At 34.6% G+C, this 20,204-nt stretch overlaps 1 protein-coding gene across 2 annotated transcripts in view; it reads left to right on the top strand.

The window, feature by feature from the left end:
• The window catches only part of Sgcz (sarcoglycan zeta), a 461,601-nt gene that overhangs the window by 408,949 nt on the left and 32,448 nt on the right, over nucleotides 1-20,204 (top strand). The window contains exon 4 of one of the 2 annotated variants that reach the window (XM_027954699.2): nucleotides 1,274-1,396. The exons of the other annotated variant lie outside the window; for it this stretch is intronic. Within the exon in view, the coding sequence (XP_027810500.2) occupies nucleotides 1,274-1,396 (123 nt within the window). The remainder of the gene's footprint in view (nucleotides 1-1,273; nucleotides 1,397-20,204) is intronic. 2 annotated transcript variants of the gene reach the window in all.

The raw sequence follows: 20,204 nt of genomic DNA, 5'->3' as shown, positions 1-20,204 counted from the left end.
TGTGATCCTCCTATCTCAGCTTCCTGAGCTGCTGGGATTACCTAACATTTATTTCTTATCTCCACTTGACGTCAGACACAATTCTAAGATTTAGGATATTTTGAAAGACAAAGATGACTCATGTTTCACATTCTTAGAGATGTGTGTGTAGTAAGTCAGGATAGTATATAAAGATGAGTAAAAAGAAGTATGCCCACAGTGTGATGTGACTGTCCCTGACTGAGCTGGGTTATGTCAGAGAAGTCCTCTGATACAGACAAGGGAGGGATGCTAAAAATCTTAGCAGGAGAGAAGATAAAAGTACTAATTCAGATCCTGAGACAGATTTGAGGATTTTATACACTTATCTAAAGATAAAGATCCATATGCCATATGTGTTATGCCAAAACAAAGAAATTGATGTTGTGGAAATGTCAATTACTGAGCCATGTCCAGTATTTCTAATTCCTTCTTCCTCAGTCAGTGTTCATCTTTAAGGCCTAGTTAGATCTTCTTGCTCCATCCCTCCTAATTCTTAAATTATCACATTTCCCAATTATGAGAGCTTGGCTTTGTGTTTTGTGAGTAGACTGATTAGGAAAATTAACCAATAATTTGGAAATAGAATTATAATTTCATTTTGTAATTACACATGCTTAATCCTATACTATATTTCAATAAGTGAAGAAAATGATTGATTAGAAGATACACCAGGGAAAGTAAAGTGACTGCAAGATTGACTATAAAATGGATTCAAATTCAATACTATTAAAGGATGTGAAAAATAAACAGTAAAATCTATAAAATGAAAAATGACTCAAGATTCACAATTGAATGATGCCTGAGAAGCATCCTATTATGTAACAATATGGGTATTGCTGTCTGCATTGTAGAGGGAAAACAGGAGAGTCATTTGGTTTCCAAGTGTTCATGGAGCATCCCGGAGGTATCAGGGGTAAAGCAAGTCTTCAGCCTGCAAGACAAAAGGAAGCAGACGTTGTCTCTTCTTGCGGATATAGGGTGTCTTTAAGTGGCTAAACTCACAGACCTTATTAAGATAATGTCAAACAATAGGAGGTCCTCTGTATAACCAATCAACCTAGCCCAACAGTATTCTCCCAATTAGATAGACTCTTGTAAAGGATAACAATCTAAAAGTACTAATTCAGATGTAAACATACATCCCAAAGGAACAAACAAAATGCTATATGTATCTCTTTCTTTTTCTACAAAATTACATGTTAATGGTTTCCTGTATGCCAGTTTCATTTTTAAACCTTTCCTCTGACTATAGGAGCTGATGCTGTGGAAGCTCAGTGTAAAAGATTTGAAGTGAGAGCCAGTGAAGATGGCAGGGTGCTGTTTTCTGCAGATGAAGATGAGATTACCATTGGGGCTGAAAAGCTGAAAGTTACAGGTACTGTAGATGGAGGTCTTGGAACAAATGTAACTTATTCAAAGACTATGCAAATGCCCAAGAGCTACTGTGTAACATGTATGATTCCCATGCCTAAAATGATCACCAAACATCTTGATTTCACAGCATTTGATTTTCTGTAGGTGGAAGACATGTGTTTGGAGAATAAGAGGTTACTGTTAACAGCCTTAAGCACACATAAAGAAGTAAAGCTGTAACTGTCAGGTAGAGGGAGGAAAATGGATGTGGGTGGTACAAGAAAAGATGAGGTGTAGATGCTGAGCAGAAGGTGATCAAAGGTGGAAAAATCACACTTAGAGATATTATTATTTAAACTGAAATATATGAAAAAGGGAAATATCAGCCTTTTAATTTTATAGGAAATAAAGGTTATAATATGAATAAATTTTTGTTCTCTAGGGTTCATAATTAGCCTCAATGTTATGTAAATGAAGAAATAGTACTATACATACATTGTTTAGAGGTATTTAAGTCATTATTATAGTATTAGGGTCATAATAGTCAGCAACCAGCTGAAATTTACCCAAACAAAAACAGAGAAGTGAGACTTGAAGTGGAGAAGAATTTGATCAAGACAATTTTGAACAAAATCTCTTTGAAAGTACTTGATGGGCAACCATGACACAAACAGTATTTTGATGCAATATTTTTAATCTTTTAAAAGTGCCCAAAGAGATCTAAATATAATCATGGAACTTGCAGGGAAATGGATGGCATTAGAGCAGATTATGCTAAGTGAAGCCAGCCAATCCCTAAAAAACAAATGCCAAATGTCTTCTTTGATATAAGGAGAGTAACTAAGAACAGAGCAGGGAGGAAGAGCATGAGAAGAAGATTAACATTAAACAGGGATGAGAGGTGGGAGGGAAAGGGAGAGAGAAGGGAAATTGCATGGAAATGGAAGGAGACCCTCACGGTTATACAAAAGTACATACAAGAGGAAGTGAGGGGAAAGGGAAAAAAGGAAAAAAAAAACAAGGGGGAGAAATGAATTACAGTAGATGGGGTAGAGAGAGAAGAGGGGAGGGGAGGGGAGGGGAGGGGGGATAGTAGAGGATAGGAAAGGCAGCAGAATACAACAGACACTAGTATGGCAATATGTAAATCAGTGGATGTGTAACTGATGTGATTCTGCAATCTGTATACGGGGTAAAAATGGGAGTTCATAACCCACTTGAATCAAAGTGTGAAATATGATATGTTAAGAACTATGTAATGTTTTGAACAACCAATAATAAAAATTAAAAAAAAAAGGAAAAAGAAAAAACAATTTGGCTTAGTGTTTCCCAATCTAAATCATATTACATGGTGTATCTACCTTACTTTTTAGGTTGAGCTGAGTCCAGGGACCATGTGGGAATAGTTAGCATGATAAATGAAGAACACATCTCTGCTCTCATGCTCTCTGGATTAAATCCTGCCTTCTCTACTCCATTTTTTAAATGAACTCCTCAGGCCTCTGATTTTACTTCACCTAAATGATTGAACTTGTGATAACTGTGGTGTTCAAATTGCCCATGAGCATGGACCTGCACGTGCCTGTGTGTCTTTTGACCATTCTTAGTAAATCACAGTGGTTGTGTTAGCTTTTTGTTGTTGTTGTTGTTGTTAACAAAGATAATATTAATTTGATTAACTTTCCAAACATGTGGCTGTGTGGCTATTAAGATGTATTTTTAGATAGTGATGAAATGTAACAAGGATTGTTGATGGGAGATCCTCACTGAGCATCCCCTGAACTGGGTCATATACCCCACATACTCTCACCACTAGTGTCCCACTTGAACTTCTTCTCTTGTGAGCATATCCTGCTGAGGGACTGGACCCTGCACTGCCGGGTGGGTGTTGGGGTGGTCACTATGACTGCCCACTGGTATTATCATCCTGTATATTTTAGGACCCTAGCAGGTGAGGAAAAGAGGCACCTACTTAGGACACACATTACCCCTCTTGAGTCCTGAGTTGGGAGACAGGGACCCAAAGATATATGAGGATTTTGGTCCGCATGGGGTACAGACAACTCAGAAGGGACACCAGCCTTAGAACTGTCAAAACTAACACTCCTTGCTGGTTGGTGAGTAGGTGGGGAGCCCCAGAAGAGACACACCCACAGGGAGTTGGGCAAATATGATTTCAACATTTACCAATGTTTGAATCTTGGTAGTGCCTACGCAATCCTGACACAGATTTGAGGATTTTATACACTTATCTAAAACTCCTTTCATCCATATTCAGACATTCCAATTAGGCATTTTGCATTCATAAGTGAGGAAAAGTTCTAGAATTCTTGATAGCTTTTATGATATCATGGAATTTTAAAATCCTCTGATTTTTGTATTACTTTGACTTGTCTCATAGTGGTTCCAAGTAAAATGCTGTCTTGACAAAATTACACATTAAATCATTTCATGGGCTCTTTAATTTTTTTTTTTTCTTTGAGGGAGCTAGATATTCACTTGCTTTCCTCTTTTTCTTGATAGCCTGGCTGCAATGTACTATCAATTGCACAAAATCCAGGAAGAACATGCTTAGGTTTTTCTGCCACAGGACAGTCATCTATTCTTCTAACTCTTGCTCTCTCCCCACTCTGATCCTGCTTTGTGTGTATGAATATGTGCGTGAGTGTGAAATGTGATATATGTATGTAAACCTGGACACATGGATGAATAAGTAGCTCACTCTGGCTTCAGTTTTCCATTTATTTCTCTGTCTCAAACATACACACTAGGCTATCCTTTTTTATAATCCTTCATAATCCTTTTCATCTGTTTTAAATTTTCTCAGACACCTTAATCAGTTTTACAATAGAGATCTGTAACAGCTTATTTTAGAAGATCCTAATAATAAAATAATATAATTTGGAGTCATATTTGCAGGAGTCAAGGAGGGTGTTTTGAAAGGGGTTGAAGCATAACACATTGAAACACCAAGGATTGCTGGGTGCAGTGGTGCATGCCTATAATCCCAGCAGTTTGGGAGGCTGAGACAAGAGGATGGTAGGTTCAAAGCCAACCTCAGCAACTTGGTGAGGCACTAAGCAACTTGGTGAGAACTTGTCTCCAAATAAAAAATAAAAAAGGTTAGGATGCTCAGTGTTTTAAGAACCCTCTGGCACAAAAGAAGGAGGAGGAGTTGGAGGAGGATGAGGGAAAGAAAGAAAGAAAGAAAGAAAGAAAGGGAGGAAGAAAGAAAGAAAGAGAGGAAGAAAGAAAGAAAGGAAGGAAGAAAGAAGGAAAGAAAGAAAGAAAGAAAGAAAGAAAGAAAGAAAGAAAGAAAGAAAGAAAGAAAGAAAGAAAGAAAGAAAGGAAGGAAGGAAGGAAGGACAAGACAAGACCAAGGACTGTGAGAGCATTTCCACAAAGAGCCCTGACATTTAACCTGATGATACAAGAGTTCCATGTACTTACTAAATAAATGCTAAATGAGAATGTATTAGTAGTCCTTCCAAAATCCAATCCCATTTCTGATTTCAAAGAACCTGTATGCCCTCAGAAACACAGACACAACTATCCACATGCACACTCAAATGCCCCCTGAATCCTGACTTGCTTTTATCAGAATACCAGAAATTAATCATATAGTGGCTTTATTTCTGCCTGCAATACTTCTAATATAAAGGAAAATAAAGATATCAAAGGCAAATATAATTTAAAATTTCACATGCATAGAGGAGAAAATTGTGCATGGCATAGCATGCTCTGTAAGGGCACAGGGATTGATTAGCAGGCTCACATTCACTTTAAAGCAGTGCTTGAGTCATTTGACAAATAACACTACAAAGAGACACTGACTCCAGGGTGCTTCATATAAATTAGGTAGCTGTGCTGACAAGACTTCAAAGTTACATGTGACAAGAGATCTGCACGAGGTTTATTCTAGAATTGTAAATTTGTGACATGAAAGTTTTCTATTTAAGCAATATCCATAGGAATTACCATTAAAATGGATCCCTCATCCCCTCTGGCTTTATACTTTATGAACAATGGCATTGGGTAAATGGACTTTTGTTTCAGGGTGACAGAAGGAGATGAATTTATTTAGACAATGGGTATATCTATACATCTAAGGCAAAATTATTTATGATGAAAATTATTCATAGACCTGGTGCAATTCAACCTATTTGCATTTACCCTACCTTGAAAGAATCTGGGATTTGCCTAATGCATTCAAATACCCCTGCAGGTGGACAGAAGTAAAATTCCCAGCTCCTACCTGAACACCACCACCACCATCACACCCCATAGTCATGATGAATATTCATCTGCTCAATTTTTTGAAATTTTGTTGCCCTTGACATTACTTGCCCCACTCAGTAATAATTTGCTTGAATTAATTTAAATATATTTATTTGCCCTTAACATGCCCTTGCTACATCACTGAGTATAAAGGAGTTTTGTGCTTTACCTTATATATGTGTATTCTAAAACTTTATTTTCGTTTTTTAGTCCCTACAAATGGGCCAATGATATTACTTTACACATTTATCTGTTGAGATCTAGTAAACAAACAAACAAACAAACCAAGATATAAGCCTTTGTATACAAAAGACTCTTAAATTTAGTGCTTTCAGGCACAATCAATCAACTGTAATCTGCACTTTCATTTGTATTCCAAGCAGCCTACTAACTTAGCTAACAAAGTGCAACTCCAAGTCACTTGACTTTGAGGTGAAAGACTTTAGCCCTGTAGAATCCCTTCATGTTAAATTAAAATCTACTAGTTGGACTTTGACTTCTGTTTTGTTTAAGAGAGGAAGAGGAAAGTAGCAAAATGTTGGAGGAAAAAGGGGTATCTCTTCTTTCCAGACAGTAACAATTAAAACTAGCAGCCTGAGAGAATGAAGAAACCCAGCCCTGGATACACCCAGTGCCCTAATGTTTGAAAGCTTTTTTTTTGTCTAATTTCCTAATTGAATGATTAGAGAGACAGACAAGTTCCAAGGCTTGTTTGACAACAGAAGAAAGGATTTTCTGAAGAGCTGTCTTTTAAATTAAACACCATGATTTTGGGTCAGGATCAATATTTTCTGGTTCATCTTTATTAGTTGGTCTTCTACTTCCTTGTTCTCATCTGTTACATTAGTTCACTGTGCTGAGATCAGCTTTGGAATCAACCTTTCTACTAGGTAGAGCTATTGTTCCTCCAAAAGCCAGGAATATGGAAATATGCAGGCAACAGGATGGGGCTAGTGTTTGTTTTGTTTTTTTTGTTTGTTTGTTTTTTTGCTTTTTTAATATAATTTTTTAGTTGTAGATGGACACAATATCCTTATTTCTTTATTTTTATGTGGTGCTGAGGATCTAAACCAGTGCCTCACACTTGTGAGGCAAGTGCTCTGCCACTGAGCTACAGCCCCAGCCCTGTTTTTGTTTTGTTCTGTTTTTGTCTGAGAAGCTCCTGAAGAAATGCAATTATATCAGACTAAGTTGATAGACTGGAGTCAATAACTAAACTTGAGTTTTCTTGTTGCTTCTTAAACTTACTGAAGTCCAAAATTTCAGAGATTCTAAACATTAGTACTATCCCAATTCCCCCCCCCCCCCCCCAAATCTTTAGGTAGAAAAAGAAAAAAAAAACTTTTGAGTTGGAAATGCATAAACAATGAGCTACTGCACAAAATAACCTGTTGTCACAAAATGAGCTCTTTCCTCAGAGCACCTTACCTAGTTCCTCTCCAGACTTATTTTAATCGGATAAACTCTCATTTAATGTTCCCTATTTTTGTTTTATTAAACAAAACTTCTTGAAAATATAATAGAAACGATAAATGTGAAGAAGCTGTGAAAGATGATAGCTTATTTACCAAAAAAGTAAAAAATGAATAACTTCTGCGTTTGGTGCTTTTAAACTCATTTGCATTTGATCTTTAAAGTTTTTATTACAGCTACAGATCTTAGAGTTACAAAATCTCTTGGAAATAGAATTAATCCTGCTGTGTATAAATTGGTAGTCTGATTTTTTTATATATCACGATGATGCTTAAAACTATATTACTAATAGGAATGAGTGTACTAAAGAGTCGTGCAGTTTGTTTGCTTGCTGGCTGTCAGCGAGGTCTAGGATTAATCCTAGAGTCTGCCCATATTCTTATGCTTTCCAAGTATCCTGTCTCCAGGGACCGTCCATTGAATCCTTCTCAATATTAACTTTCCCTTCTCCTGCATTTCTCTTATTTACTTTTGTGCCAACAGCTACAAAAAGCTCTCTTTCTTTCTTTCTTTTTTTTTTTTTTTTTCAAGAGATGTGATTACCTGGCCAGATTATACTGTCCGGATACTTAGGTAATAAAAACAAAAAAAAAAATCTCCCTCTTGTATGATCTATTGATTAGTAACCTTAATACATCTGCACAGGCCCTTTCTCCTTGTAACATAATATATTCACAGGATCCAGGATTTAGGGAAGAATATTTTTGAGCTGAGGGGCACGGTTCATTATTTCACCTACCACTCTGTTCAAATTTCAAATTTTTGAAATACTCTAGGCCTGCTTTTTTTCCTTGCCCCCCCCCCCCACTATTAAAATAGTATTATAAGCAGCACCTAACTTGTAGGGTTTGGACAAAGAAAAAAATAGGTCTATGAAAATAACTTAGGCCAGTCCTGGCACAAATTTGATATTTAATAAAGGCTTTTTCTGAAAAATTATTTTTAAATGCCATTACCATTCTTGTTAGTTTTAGATTTGTAAAATAAACCATTGTAAAGGAAAATAAAAGACACTAAATAATGCGTGAAGAAAGAAAACAAGAGATTTGAAAATGCATGAAGTAGAACTTCCTTTTTTTATTGGTTGTTCAAAACATTACAAAGCTCATGATATATCATCTTTCATACATTTGACTCAATTGGGTTATGAACTCCCATTTTTACCCCAAATACAAATTGCAGAATCACATCGGTTACACACTCACATTTTTACATAATGACATATTAGTGACTGTTGTATTCTGCTAATTTTCCTATCCCCTACTATCCCCCCTCCCCTCCCCTCCCATCTTCGCTCTCTACATCATCTGCTGTTGTTCAAGTCTCTCCCTTGTTCCCCCCTCTTTCCCCTCACAACCTCTTATATGTAATTTTGTGTAACATTGAGGGTCTCCTACCATTTCCATATGCTTTCCCTTCTCTCTCCCTTTCTTTCCCCCCACTCGTCTTTGTTTAATGTTAATCTTTTCCTCATGCTCTTCCTCCCTGTTCTGTACTTAGTTGCTCTCTTTATATCAAAGAAGACATTTGGCATTTGTTTTTTAGGGATTGGCTAGCTTCACTTAGCATAATCTGCTCTAATGCCATCCATTTCCCTGCAAATTCTATGATTTTGTCATTTTTTAGTGCTGCGTAATACTCCATTGTGTATAGATGCCACATTTTTTTTATCCATTCATCTATCGAAGGGCATCTAGGTTGGTTCCACAGTCTAGCTATTGTGAATTGTGCTGCTATGATCATCCATGTGGCAGTATCCCTATAGTACGCTCTTTTAAGATCCTCAGGGAATAGTCCGAGAAGGGCGATAGCTGGGTCAAATGGTGGATCCATTCCCAGCTTCCCCAGGAATCTCCATACTGCTTTCCAAATTGGCCGCACCAATTTGCAGACCCACCAGCAGTGTTAGAAATACAACATTTTAGATTTTGCTAGATATTTAGAGTTCTTACAAGACTTCATGAGAAAATGTAAAAAAAAGATAAAAGAAGATAGATATGTAATACTAGTTATATCCTCCAGAGAGTAGCTCAAACAGTATAAATTTCATTTTTTGCTCACATAACGCTGCATGTGAGCGCATTCTGCAAATCACCCAGTGATACTAGGTTACTGAGGATTTAGAGATCTAAACCCTTCTGGGCCCAGTTAGTTGCCTTTGATATAAAGTTGAGGCTGTCACATACCAGCACTTCTACACTTCAGCATGGAAGTAGTGGGGAAAAGAGGAAGTAGGTGAAGATAATTTTCTTATAATTTTACAATGTGGAAATAGCATTGGTCATTTATCTGTTGCCCTAAAGTTAGTCATGCACTTATGCACAGCTGTAAACTCTTACTAATGCCTATGTTTTTTGTTAAAACTTGTGATTGGGGACTTCTTTTAATAAAAGAAGAATGAATTAAATGAGATAATGAACCATTACTGCCATAGGAGGTGATTTAATAACACAGAAATCCTGGTATAGAACAGCAAAACAAAAGAAAGCAAAAATACATAGTATGAGTAGATCATCCATTAGATTGTGTCAGCTTTGAAATAGTTCTTATATTTGCACTCATCTCAGTCCACAAGCATAATCTTTTACTCTAACATGATGATTACCGAAAATCTTTATGCATTTAAATCTAACATATCTATTTTAAAAGTTGTTACTATTATTTCATTCAGCAAATCAAGAATATGCCTTCACTCCCCATTCATATCTTCACCAAACTGTAACCTCACTCCCTGGATCAGGACTCCTAAAATCTTTAACTTGACATTTTTTTTTTCTTACTTTCAACATATACACCCTAGTGTGGACTAGTCAAGGAACTCAATTTTCCATGTCTTTGAAAACTCTGAATGCTTGGATTCAAAGACTAAGTTCCAGATACTAAAATTTAGACCTGAAAATTTTACATTTAGGCAACTCAGAGTGCCCAAGGCTGGATGAAGAGGCCAAGTAAAAATTAATGGAGGAATTCTGGCTTTGACCCACCAAGGATATCACACCCAAGTCTAAAAATGGGTGATGTGAAATTGGAGATTCAGAGACAAAATTTGAGAACTGGATGGGGACAAATTCAATGTGAAGCCAGGTTAGAAACAGACAATCATGTTGCATTTTACTAAGAGTAGAAACCACTCTACAGTATTGGCATCTTCATTCATGGGTCCAAGGCCTAAAGTCATAGCTGTAGAAGCACCAAAGAGCTCAGGCCAATGGGAATTTCCTTCTGCTCTCTCTCCCTAGCTTTCTTCCCTCCCTTTTTATTTTCTCCCTTCCTCCCTTTGTCCATCTGTCCTTCCTTCCTTCCTTCCTTCCTTCCTTCCTTCCTTCCTTCCTTCCTTCCTTCCTTCCTTCCTTTCTTCCTTCCTTCCTTCCCGTAAGGCAGGCAACCAAAGATAAAAACAGTCCAGAGGGAGCTGGACCCACTGGGAGAAATAAGAGAGGACAGTGGCATCTGACAGTGAAAAAGGATGATGTCACTAGAGCTTGGGAAGAAAGCCTGGCAGGGGCTACGCCCAGGAGAGGGGAGCCTCAGAGAGGGTTTATGGCCTGTCACTACCCTAAGACAGGTCACATGTTGGAAATTGAGCCAATAAATAAATCTACTAATGATTAAGGGAGTCATGTTTCTCACTCATAGAGAAGGGTGGTGTAGATAGTAAAACAGTGAACAGAGAATTTGGTGTGAGCAGTGAGCCACAGCTTACGGATTCCTGATATAAAAAGAGAAATGTGAAGTCGGGAAATGAAAAACAAAGTCATCTTTAAGCAGCTTACTGTGAAAGCACAGCAAATAAATCTAGCTCTAACATTTGCTTATGGTTATTTATTTCTTCAGAGCAGAAAAGTATTTATCAGGAAGCTAATAATGCTTAAATTGGATACTTTAGAAATTCTTTCTCGCATGTATTTCTGAATAGTGTGCAAAACAAAACATATTAATTGCAGACACTTAATAATTACATTTTATTCTTCCCCAACTTTCCCTGACAGGAAATTCTGGGTCCAGATAAAGGTCAATTGAGCTGCAGATATATTTTTTATTTGTTCTTTTAGATATGCATGATGGTAGAGTGTATTTTGAGATATTGTACATAAATGGAGTATAACTTATTCTAATTAGGATCCCATTCTTGTGGTTGTACATGACGTGGAGTTAAACTGGTAGCATATTCATATATGAACATAGGAAAGTTATGTCTAATTCATTCTGTTGTCTTTCCTATTTCTATCCCCACTCCCTTCCTTTCATTCCCCTTTGTCTAATCCAATGAACTTCTAATCCCCCACTCTTATTGTATGTTAACATCCACATATCACAGAGAATATTTGGCCTTTGATTTTGGGGGATTGGCTTATTTCATTTAGCATGATAGTCTCCTGTTCCATCCATTTACCAGCAAATGCCATAATTTCTTCCTTATTTATGGCTGAGTAATATTCCATTATGTATACCACATTTTCTTTATCCATTCATCTGTTGAGGGGCACCTAGATTGGTTCCATAGCTTTGCTATTGCGGAATAAGCTGCTGTAAACATTGATGTGGCTGCATCACTGTAGTATGCTGATTTTATGTCTTTTGGGTATATACCGAGGACTGGTATAACTGAGTCAAATGGTGGTTTCATCGCAATGTTCTTGAGGCATCTCCATAACAACTTTCCAGAATGCATGTGCCAATTTTCAGTCCCACTAGCAACATATGAGTATATCTTTTTTTCCACATCATCACCAACATTTACTGTTATGTGTTTTCTTGTTAATTGCCATTTTGACTAAAGTGAGATGGAATCTCAGTGTAGTTTTAATTTTTATCTCTCTAATTTAAATTGCAGATATAGTGAGATACACTGTGCTATGCCTATGTGATTGTGAGCACTTTCATTTATACCTGTTACTGTGAACTATCACAGCACAGAAAGACACAGAGTAATATATCCATGGATCATTGAGGTATCTTAGCCAGCATCATAAGGTAAAATTGTAATATGAATATGTTCTTTCTGAATATGCATGTAATGAAGGATAAAAATCATTTGAAATATAGTAAACAGGAAACCAGTCTATAAAATAATATTTGAATAATAAAATAATAAATTCTAAGCACAAATGTAGTTACCATTGCACTTAGTAATAAAGGAAGTGTTATACTTGACAATGCAGTATACAGAAATGTATATGCAAATTACATTTGTGTCAGTTTTCCCTGCTTGCACAGCAAAAAATCTATGGTAACACTTCGAATGTTTAAAAAAGCATGTTTTATATATCATAATGTATTAGATAACATTACACTCTGATAGATGAGTGTATATAAACATATATACACTAAAGCAAAATTGTGATATGCAGAGCATATGCTGGTGGCATAATACCTACACACATTCATTAGCCAGTCAAATGAGCATTGGAAAGGAGTAATTTGGTCACACAGTCTTATAACTCAATATAATGTAGTGATAATTTTTGAATGCACGTTGAGTTTTACGTTAGTCAGTTGATAGAGTAAGCAGCTTCAGGCTCTCTAATAGAAATGTCACGCAAAAGTAGAAATTGTCAGAACCAACTTGTCAAGACTGTGAAAAAGAGTCAAAGGTTTACAACATCCATATAAACACTGAATTTAGTAAGAGGCAACTTCAAAATGGTAAGGAAGCTTGGTGCTTTCCCTGCCCTACCCCACCCTCTTTCTGGATCCTGATAGTCTTAAAGCAGCCGTGGACAAATGCTGCATCTGGAAAGCAAAAGTGCTGAAATGAAAAAAAAAAAAAAATCATTAGAGAAGTTTAATAACCAATTTAAGCAGGTAAAAGAAATAATAAACAAACTTGAAAACAAAAAAAAATTGAAAGTACTGATTCTGGGGAACAGAAAAATATAAAAAATGAAAACGTGAATAGAGCCTAACGGATGTATGGGACACCACCAAGGAACCCATGTGTACAATGTGAGAATCCGCGAAAAGAGAGAAAGAAACAATATTTGAAGAAATAATGACCTAAAACTTTCCAAATTTGGTGAAAGACATACATATACATATGGAAGAAACTTAACAACCTTTATATAATGAATCCAAAGCAAAATTAGATACTTTATAATCAAAATGATGAAGATTAAAACAAAAGGAATATCCGAAGCAGCAAGACAGGAGGGACTTATTCCAGATAAGGGTGATCCTCAGTAAGAATATCAGAAATGATAGATGCCACAATGCAATGGGAATGACATATCTACATTACCAAAGAAAGGCAAAACTGTCTATCAAGAATTCTATACTCTGCAAAACTGTGATTCATAAATGAAGGAAAAATTAAGACATTGCCAGATTTAAGAAGCTGAGGGAGAGTCTTATCCCTAGGTCTCACCATAAGAAATGCTGAAAGGAGTCCTTCAAGCTGAAAAAATGTGACTGTAGACACTGACACAAATCCTTGTAAATCAATAAAGATCTTGGAAGAAGGCATATACATGAGCAAAACAAAAGTGTTATTTTATTATGGTTTCTAATTCCATATATAGGTGGGATTTAAAAGAGAAGTGCATTGAATAATTATAATGTTATTAGAAATAAAAAATATATACAAATATAATTTGAGTTAATAACACCAAAAATTGAGGGAGAAGGGGAAGGTGGTACTACACAATAGCAGAAATTTGTATGTGCCTGAAATTAAATTCACATTAATTCCAAGTTATATATTTAGAATGATAAATGCCTTCTTTAAGGTAACCATGAAGAAAAACACTTGTAGAATATATACAAAAAGAAGTGAGAAAGCAATCAAAATGTGTCACTCTAAAACATCAATTAAACCTAAAGAAATCTGTAATGGGGGAAAGAACTCTAAGACACATCGGAAGCAAAATAAAAACAGGCGAAAGAATGTTTTCTTTACCAGCAACTACTTAGAGCTTATATAGTCTTCAAGGAAAAGGCAGCACTGGCAGAATATATTTTGAAAAAAAAAATCCAACTTGACTTTACAACATCATCCAAACATGACTCTGCAAGATATAAACTTTATATCCAAAGACACAAATGGATTGAAAGTGAAATGATGGAAAAGATATTTCATTTAAATACTAACCAAGAGAGAGTTGGAGAGGATATACTAATGTCAGTCTCTTAATGGAAAAGTAATATAAGAGATTAAAAAAGACTAAATATAAATGGAGAGATTCAAAATGTCATGCCTCTGAATTACAATTTCACTGCCCTTTTGAAGAGCAATCATGGACAATTCAGTTAATTGGTTTTTTATCAGTAACTGTTGAAGCAATAAGTGAAAACACATCACTTGCTTTTCATGGATTTAAGGTGAGCCAAACCATGGAAAGCATCATGTCTGAATCATGGTCCAAAAGTGATCAATCAGTGGTCAATAAATGTTGAAAATTATCATTATTAGAACCAAAAAATTGACATTATTTAATATTATGTATTAATGAAATGACTTTCTTACTTTTACAGCATTTCCTATTAAGGTGATTTAAATTTAATTGTTTATTATTTTTTTTTCCTTTCCCTTTCTAATGTAGACATAATTTTATAAAATTGCTAAATACTTCATGTAATACTGAACTATATTCAGGCCAACGTAATAAAAACAATTTATTATATATTCCAGAGGTATTTAAGTGAAAATAATGTAAGAGTATAAGAAGGGAAAGTAAAAAGAAAAATAATTGTAGGAAATATATTGCATATTACATTCTGAGACAAGATAAAGCATTATGGCAATAATAAAATTAATCAAAATGATGAGATTAATAGCATTGGTATAGCCTTTGCCACTGACAAAGTACAGTCATTTGCACTAATTCACTTACTCCATAGTATATAGGGGAATGTGTGTTATTATCTTCATTTGGCAAATTGTGTATCAGGTTAAGTAATTTGCAGGAAATATACACAGGTTAGGAATTAGATCTGGGTCTCCTCACTTATGACCCTGTCTCATTTCCACTTCATTTTATCTGTGTCCATTTATGTATTTTTATATAATACATTCAGATCCTGAAAAAGAATTTCTATAACAAGAAGGAGAGCTTCTAGGACATGATTTATTTAGTAGCTAGGTTATTATTTCAATCAGATTTATTTAGTAGGCTTGAAAAAGTTAGAGGAGGAAAGGAATGAGCATACTTAAAAACTAGATATCTGACTTTTCAACTAAATCACAGAGACCTCCTGGAGTAAGTGCTATATCTTGAAGTAGCTGTGTAAATTTTAACTTTAGGACATGCCTATCAATGTCAATGAGAGACATTAATATACCTGATAGATTTTATAAACACTTTGAAAAAAAATAGTAATATTTTAAAATTTAAAAAGTCTTTTGCAATGATAAATAACAAATTTTAGTTTGTTTTTTTTTAAAGAGAGAGAGAGAGAATCTTTTTTTGTAGATGGACACAACACAATGCCTTTATTTTTATGTGGTGCTGAGAATCGAACCTGGGTGCCACCCGTGCTAAGCGAGCGCTTTACTGTTGAGCCACAATCCCAGCCCACAAATTTTAGTTTTATACCAACTATATATTCATTAATCCGACTGACCATTGTCTTTAAAAAGAACTTGCTGGAGTATGCCAAAATATATCTCACCTGCATGGTTTTGTACAGTGTGCTTTGTGTAAATTGGATAGAATTTCCATGTTCACATTCATAGAAATAATAACCAGAGTAATCTTTCACTTCACTATAGAGGAAGGAAGGGAGAAAGAGAGAGAGAGGGAAAAAGAAAGATAAAAGATTGCAAACTTGAATGAGTTGTCTACATTTTGCAATTACTAACTACTTGTACTAATTCCCTGTTGCTGCTGTTATAATTGCCAACATTTGAATGAATTAAGAAAGATAAATTTATTAACTGCAGTGCTAGAGGTTAGTTAGAAGTTTGAAGTCATTGTTCACTGCACTAAAATCAAGGTCTCTGCCATTCTCCTTTTTGAAATAATCCATTTCATTGTTTTTCCAGCTTCTAGACATTTTCTCTTCACATTTCTTGGTTCTCATGTCTTCCTACATCTTCAAAGCCAGCAATAAGAGGCCAGTACCTTATGCTAATACGTCTCCAATTCCTCCACATCTGTCTCTCTCATTTATCTTTAATGATCCTTGCAATTATTAGTGGCCATCTTGTATAATCCAGGGGAATCCCATTTTGAGATGCTATCTTTAGCCATCTTAAATCTATTTGACATTTGGATTCCCTTTAGCCTGTAAGGGAACAGATGCACCGATTTCAGAGATTTTACATAGATCTTTGAGGTGAGAGAGAGCATTATTCTCCCTGCCAGGTTAATTGTAATATATCTATTTCATCAAATATTTTTTTATTTTCTAAATTGGGAGCTGTGGGAAGATGTAAAAACGGGAATAATTAATACCAGTTTCATACTTCCTTGAATTCAGGATTGATAATTTTGAATAAATGAACTTAAGTTCTGGGTCTGTTGCTCAGTGGTAGAATGCTTGCCTGGCATGTATTTAGATTCAATTCCCAGTACCATAAAAAAAAAAAATAAATAGAAATGAAATAAGAGTGGGAATATTTGTGTTCTAACTCTTACCTAGTTTGCGTTTTTTCCTAGCCTTGGGTCATTTAAGACTGTATGCCTTCGGGTGTCTTGTTCACCATCTCTGTGCCTCCATTTTCTCAGTTGCAAAATGGATATATTATGATTATTTTATTTTAGAGTTTACTGTAAGAATTATAGAACTTGACTTACATTTTTTTCAGAGTTTATCACAATGAAGTACTAAGTATTCAGCAAACATTAGCCATGATCATAAGTATAATTATCCTTCGTAATTTGTGTTTTAAGACAAGTTGATTAGAATAAATTTTCAGTGGCTATTATATTTTATTTATCACTACTTTACTATCTAACGGGTGAAATACGTATCATGAAATCTTAGCTTTAAAATTTCTATTAAATATTCATCATTCCATTTTTCCAACTAAGTTTATGTCTGCTCTCAGATCTTTGTAATATGCTCATTCTCCCTTTAAGCATTTGGTGACAGAAATCTCGTAATCTCTCAAGACTCTCTGATCTACCCTTGGATGACATTGATTTACAAAGTCATTTATCTTTAAAAGAAATAACAACATACATTTAAGGTGACATTATATTGGGTAATTGTTACCTCTTAAGAACCAAACATTTTGTTGATGTAGCTGACTCATTTGTTAGGAAAAGATCTGTAAAACTTTTCTCTGTATCAAAGTAAGTCTTTAAGTGAGGCAATGTTTTCTAAATTCTTCTGTATATTAAACAATTAGTTTGAGTTTTTTCACCAGAGAAAGGAATAAGAAAAAGGTCCAAAAAATACAAGGAAAAGAATTGAAACTGACTATAACTTGAAAATATGGCTGCTAACTGGAATTAGAAGAGAATTAATGGGGTAGAGGAAGGAACTAAAAGGGAGGGAGAAAAGGAGGACGAACCGTGGAATTAAATTCAACAAATTATGCTCTGGACATATATGAATATGCCATAGTGAATTTCACCTTTATATATATAATAAAATGTCAAAAACAACAAATAAATAGAAGAAAGACCAGTGGACTAGAGGAAGATGATCAGGTATTGGAAGAAGGGTAGGGAAAAAGTGATTGAAAAGGAGTAAATTATAGTCTGGGCATGCATGATTATACCAAAATGAGCCCCATTAATATATATAACTATAATGGCCAAATAAAAAACTTTTTTAAAAGAACATAGATATTACAAATATCTTATGTAGAGTTAATATTCATTGTTAAGTCATGCTATTGAGCAGTGTAATTTAAATGGCTACATTTACTCTATTTTATTGAATTACAATACTTTATTAAATATTTCCCTATCATTGAACATTTTGATTTTTTTCCCCTTCATAGAGCTATCATCAACTTCCTAATAGCTAAATTTGTATGACCATAAATAAGTATCTCTTTAGAATAAATTCCTTGAAATTGAATTTGTTCAAAGGAGAGAGACTTTAATAAGTTTCTGTCATTTTGTGGTATAATCAATACTGCATGAGAATTTTCACATCCCTGAATCATCATAGATTTCCATCTTTTCAACTGATCAGACATACCAGTAATGCTAAGTATTTGGGAACCATACGTTGTAGCATGATACATGTATATATGGATATTATGTAAATTTATGAATATTATATAATATTTTTAAAAATCTTACACAGTACTATGAGGAAATGAGAACAGTACTTTTTAAGTTTTTGGTATAGAACATGAAGATTTCAAACTAAGTAATCGACTTGGTAGGGAAGCAGGTACCAAATTGACCTGGATTTCAAGTTTTGTAGTCTTCATGTGTCTTCTCCAGTGAAACTCTGTTAGAAGGATGATATATTCTGTGTCATTTTGTGTAGTGAACTGAAAAAACAAGCATTGTTTTACAATAATATAACTGAATAGAAAACTTTACCTAACTGGGCCTGATGTTTATTTTCTCCTTTCTTATATGATTTTAGTCGCTTGAATGACAACAAAAATCCTTATAATTTGAAACAAGCATGGAAACTTGGTAAGACACACCATGCTATTTTAAAACACTTATCTAAAATAAATAGTTGACTACTTTAAAGAGGGAGTTGTTTATTTTCATTAGTTTTTCAGTGAGGATTCTGTTTTGATAAATTCTGCCATTTTCCAAACACCCACATAATGGCCTCCATTTGCTATGATCCTAAAATGGAGAATAGTAGTGAATAGTGTTTTATCGCAGACAAGACAAAATGACATGATAACTTTTCTAATATTTCATATAAAGATTTATATAAAGTTACATCTTCTTTGTGCTTCATCTATAATATCGTTTTTTATATGTATCCAATACTCAGGTTTCTTTCTGAGAGTTGCCTAATCATGTTTTTGTCTTTCTTTTCTAAGGAGCTGTTTGTTGTTTTTAATTGCTTTATAGGAGTCATTTATATTTTCTACATGTTAATTGTTTTATATGCTTAGGCTCTACTTTTTTATTTTATCTTTAATTAGGTGTCTTTTGATATTAAGAAAAAAATTTGTGTTAATATTGTCAAATTCATAAATTTCATTCTGAATGCTTTTTATATATTTTGTCTTAAGAAATTATACTTACTCTCTGATAAGAAATAAGAAATTTATTTTGAAGGTTTTGCAAAACCAGAAAGTCTCTGTTGGTACCGCAGTGCAGTTTTAACTCAATTTTTTCTCTCATTACTAATGAGTTAAGCACCCCCACCTCTCCACCTGAGATGGATATTTGTTATTTAAACTCTGTGGGTTACCTCTTGCAACTATTAGCTAGTTTATGCTGGTTTATCTGTCTTTTTATTGTTTTTAGCATTCTTTGTACATTTTGATAAGAGCTCTATGTCAACTACTGAATATATGGTATAAAGATCTTCTGCAAGGTCAAAGATTGCTTTCTTTTTCTGTACATTCTTTTGGACTTTCTGTGTAGAAAACCATGAACATTGAAGCATAAGGGTATTTGAGCAATGATTTTTCATTTCATTGGATCAAATTATAATTTTTCTTAATGAGAAATTCTTCTCGAACCTGAAGTCAAAAGATGTTGTCCCACATTATCTTCTACACATTTTACAATTTTACCCATCACATTTTTAATCCAGTTGATATTGATTTTTTGCATATGGCATTAAATACAATTTTATGTTCCTCATAGGTGTAAATAATCATCTCATTTATTGAATAGTTACTTTTCTAACTTGTGTTCAATAGTTACTTTGCCATAAATCTAGTTTTTATATGGATGTAATTTTTTTGGTGTGTTTCTAGGCTGTCTTGTAAGCTGCTAAGTCTATTCCGCTAGCTCTACTGAAGCCTCCTGGAGTTTACTGTTAGAATTTACAGGAAGTGTTGTTATCTGGTCAGGAGGATATGTCTACCTGCATATTTGTGTGGGGGATATACAGTTTGCCTTATAATTCTTAATATTCATACATGTATTTACATATATACATTCCTGTGTGTTTATGCATGTGCACATGTATATATTTAGAATCAGCTTGTCCAATGCCATCAAATACTGTTGATTAACTCATTGGGACTATAC

This window comes from Marmota flaviventris, chromosome 3, assembly GCF_047511675.1.
Source record: "Marmota flaviventris isolate mMarFla1 chromosome 3, mMarFla1.hap1, whole genome shotgun sequence".
Classification (NCBI taxonomy): domain Eukaryota; kingdom Metazoa; phylum Chordata; class Mammalia; order Rodentia; family Sciuridae; genus Marmota; species Marmota flaviventris.
This window is presented reverse-complemented; position numbering and strand designations above follow the sequence as displayed.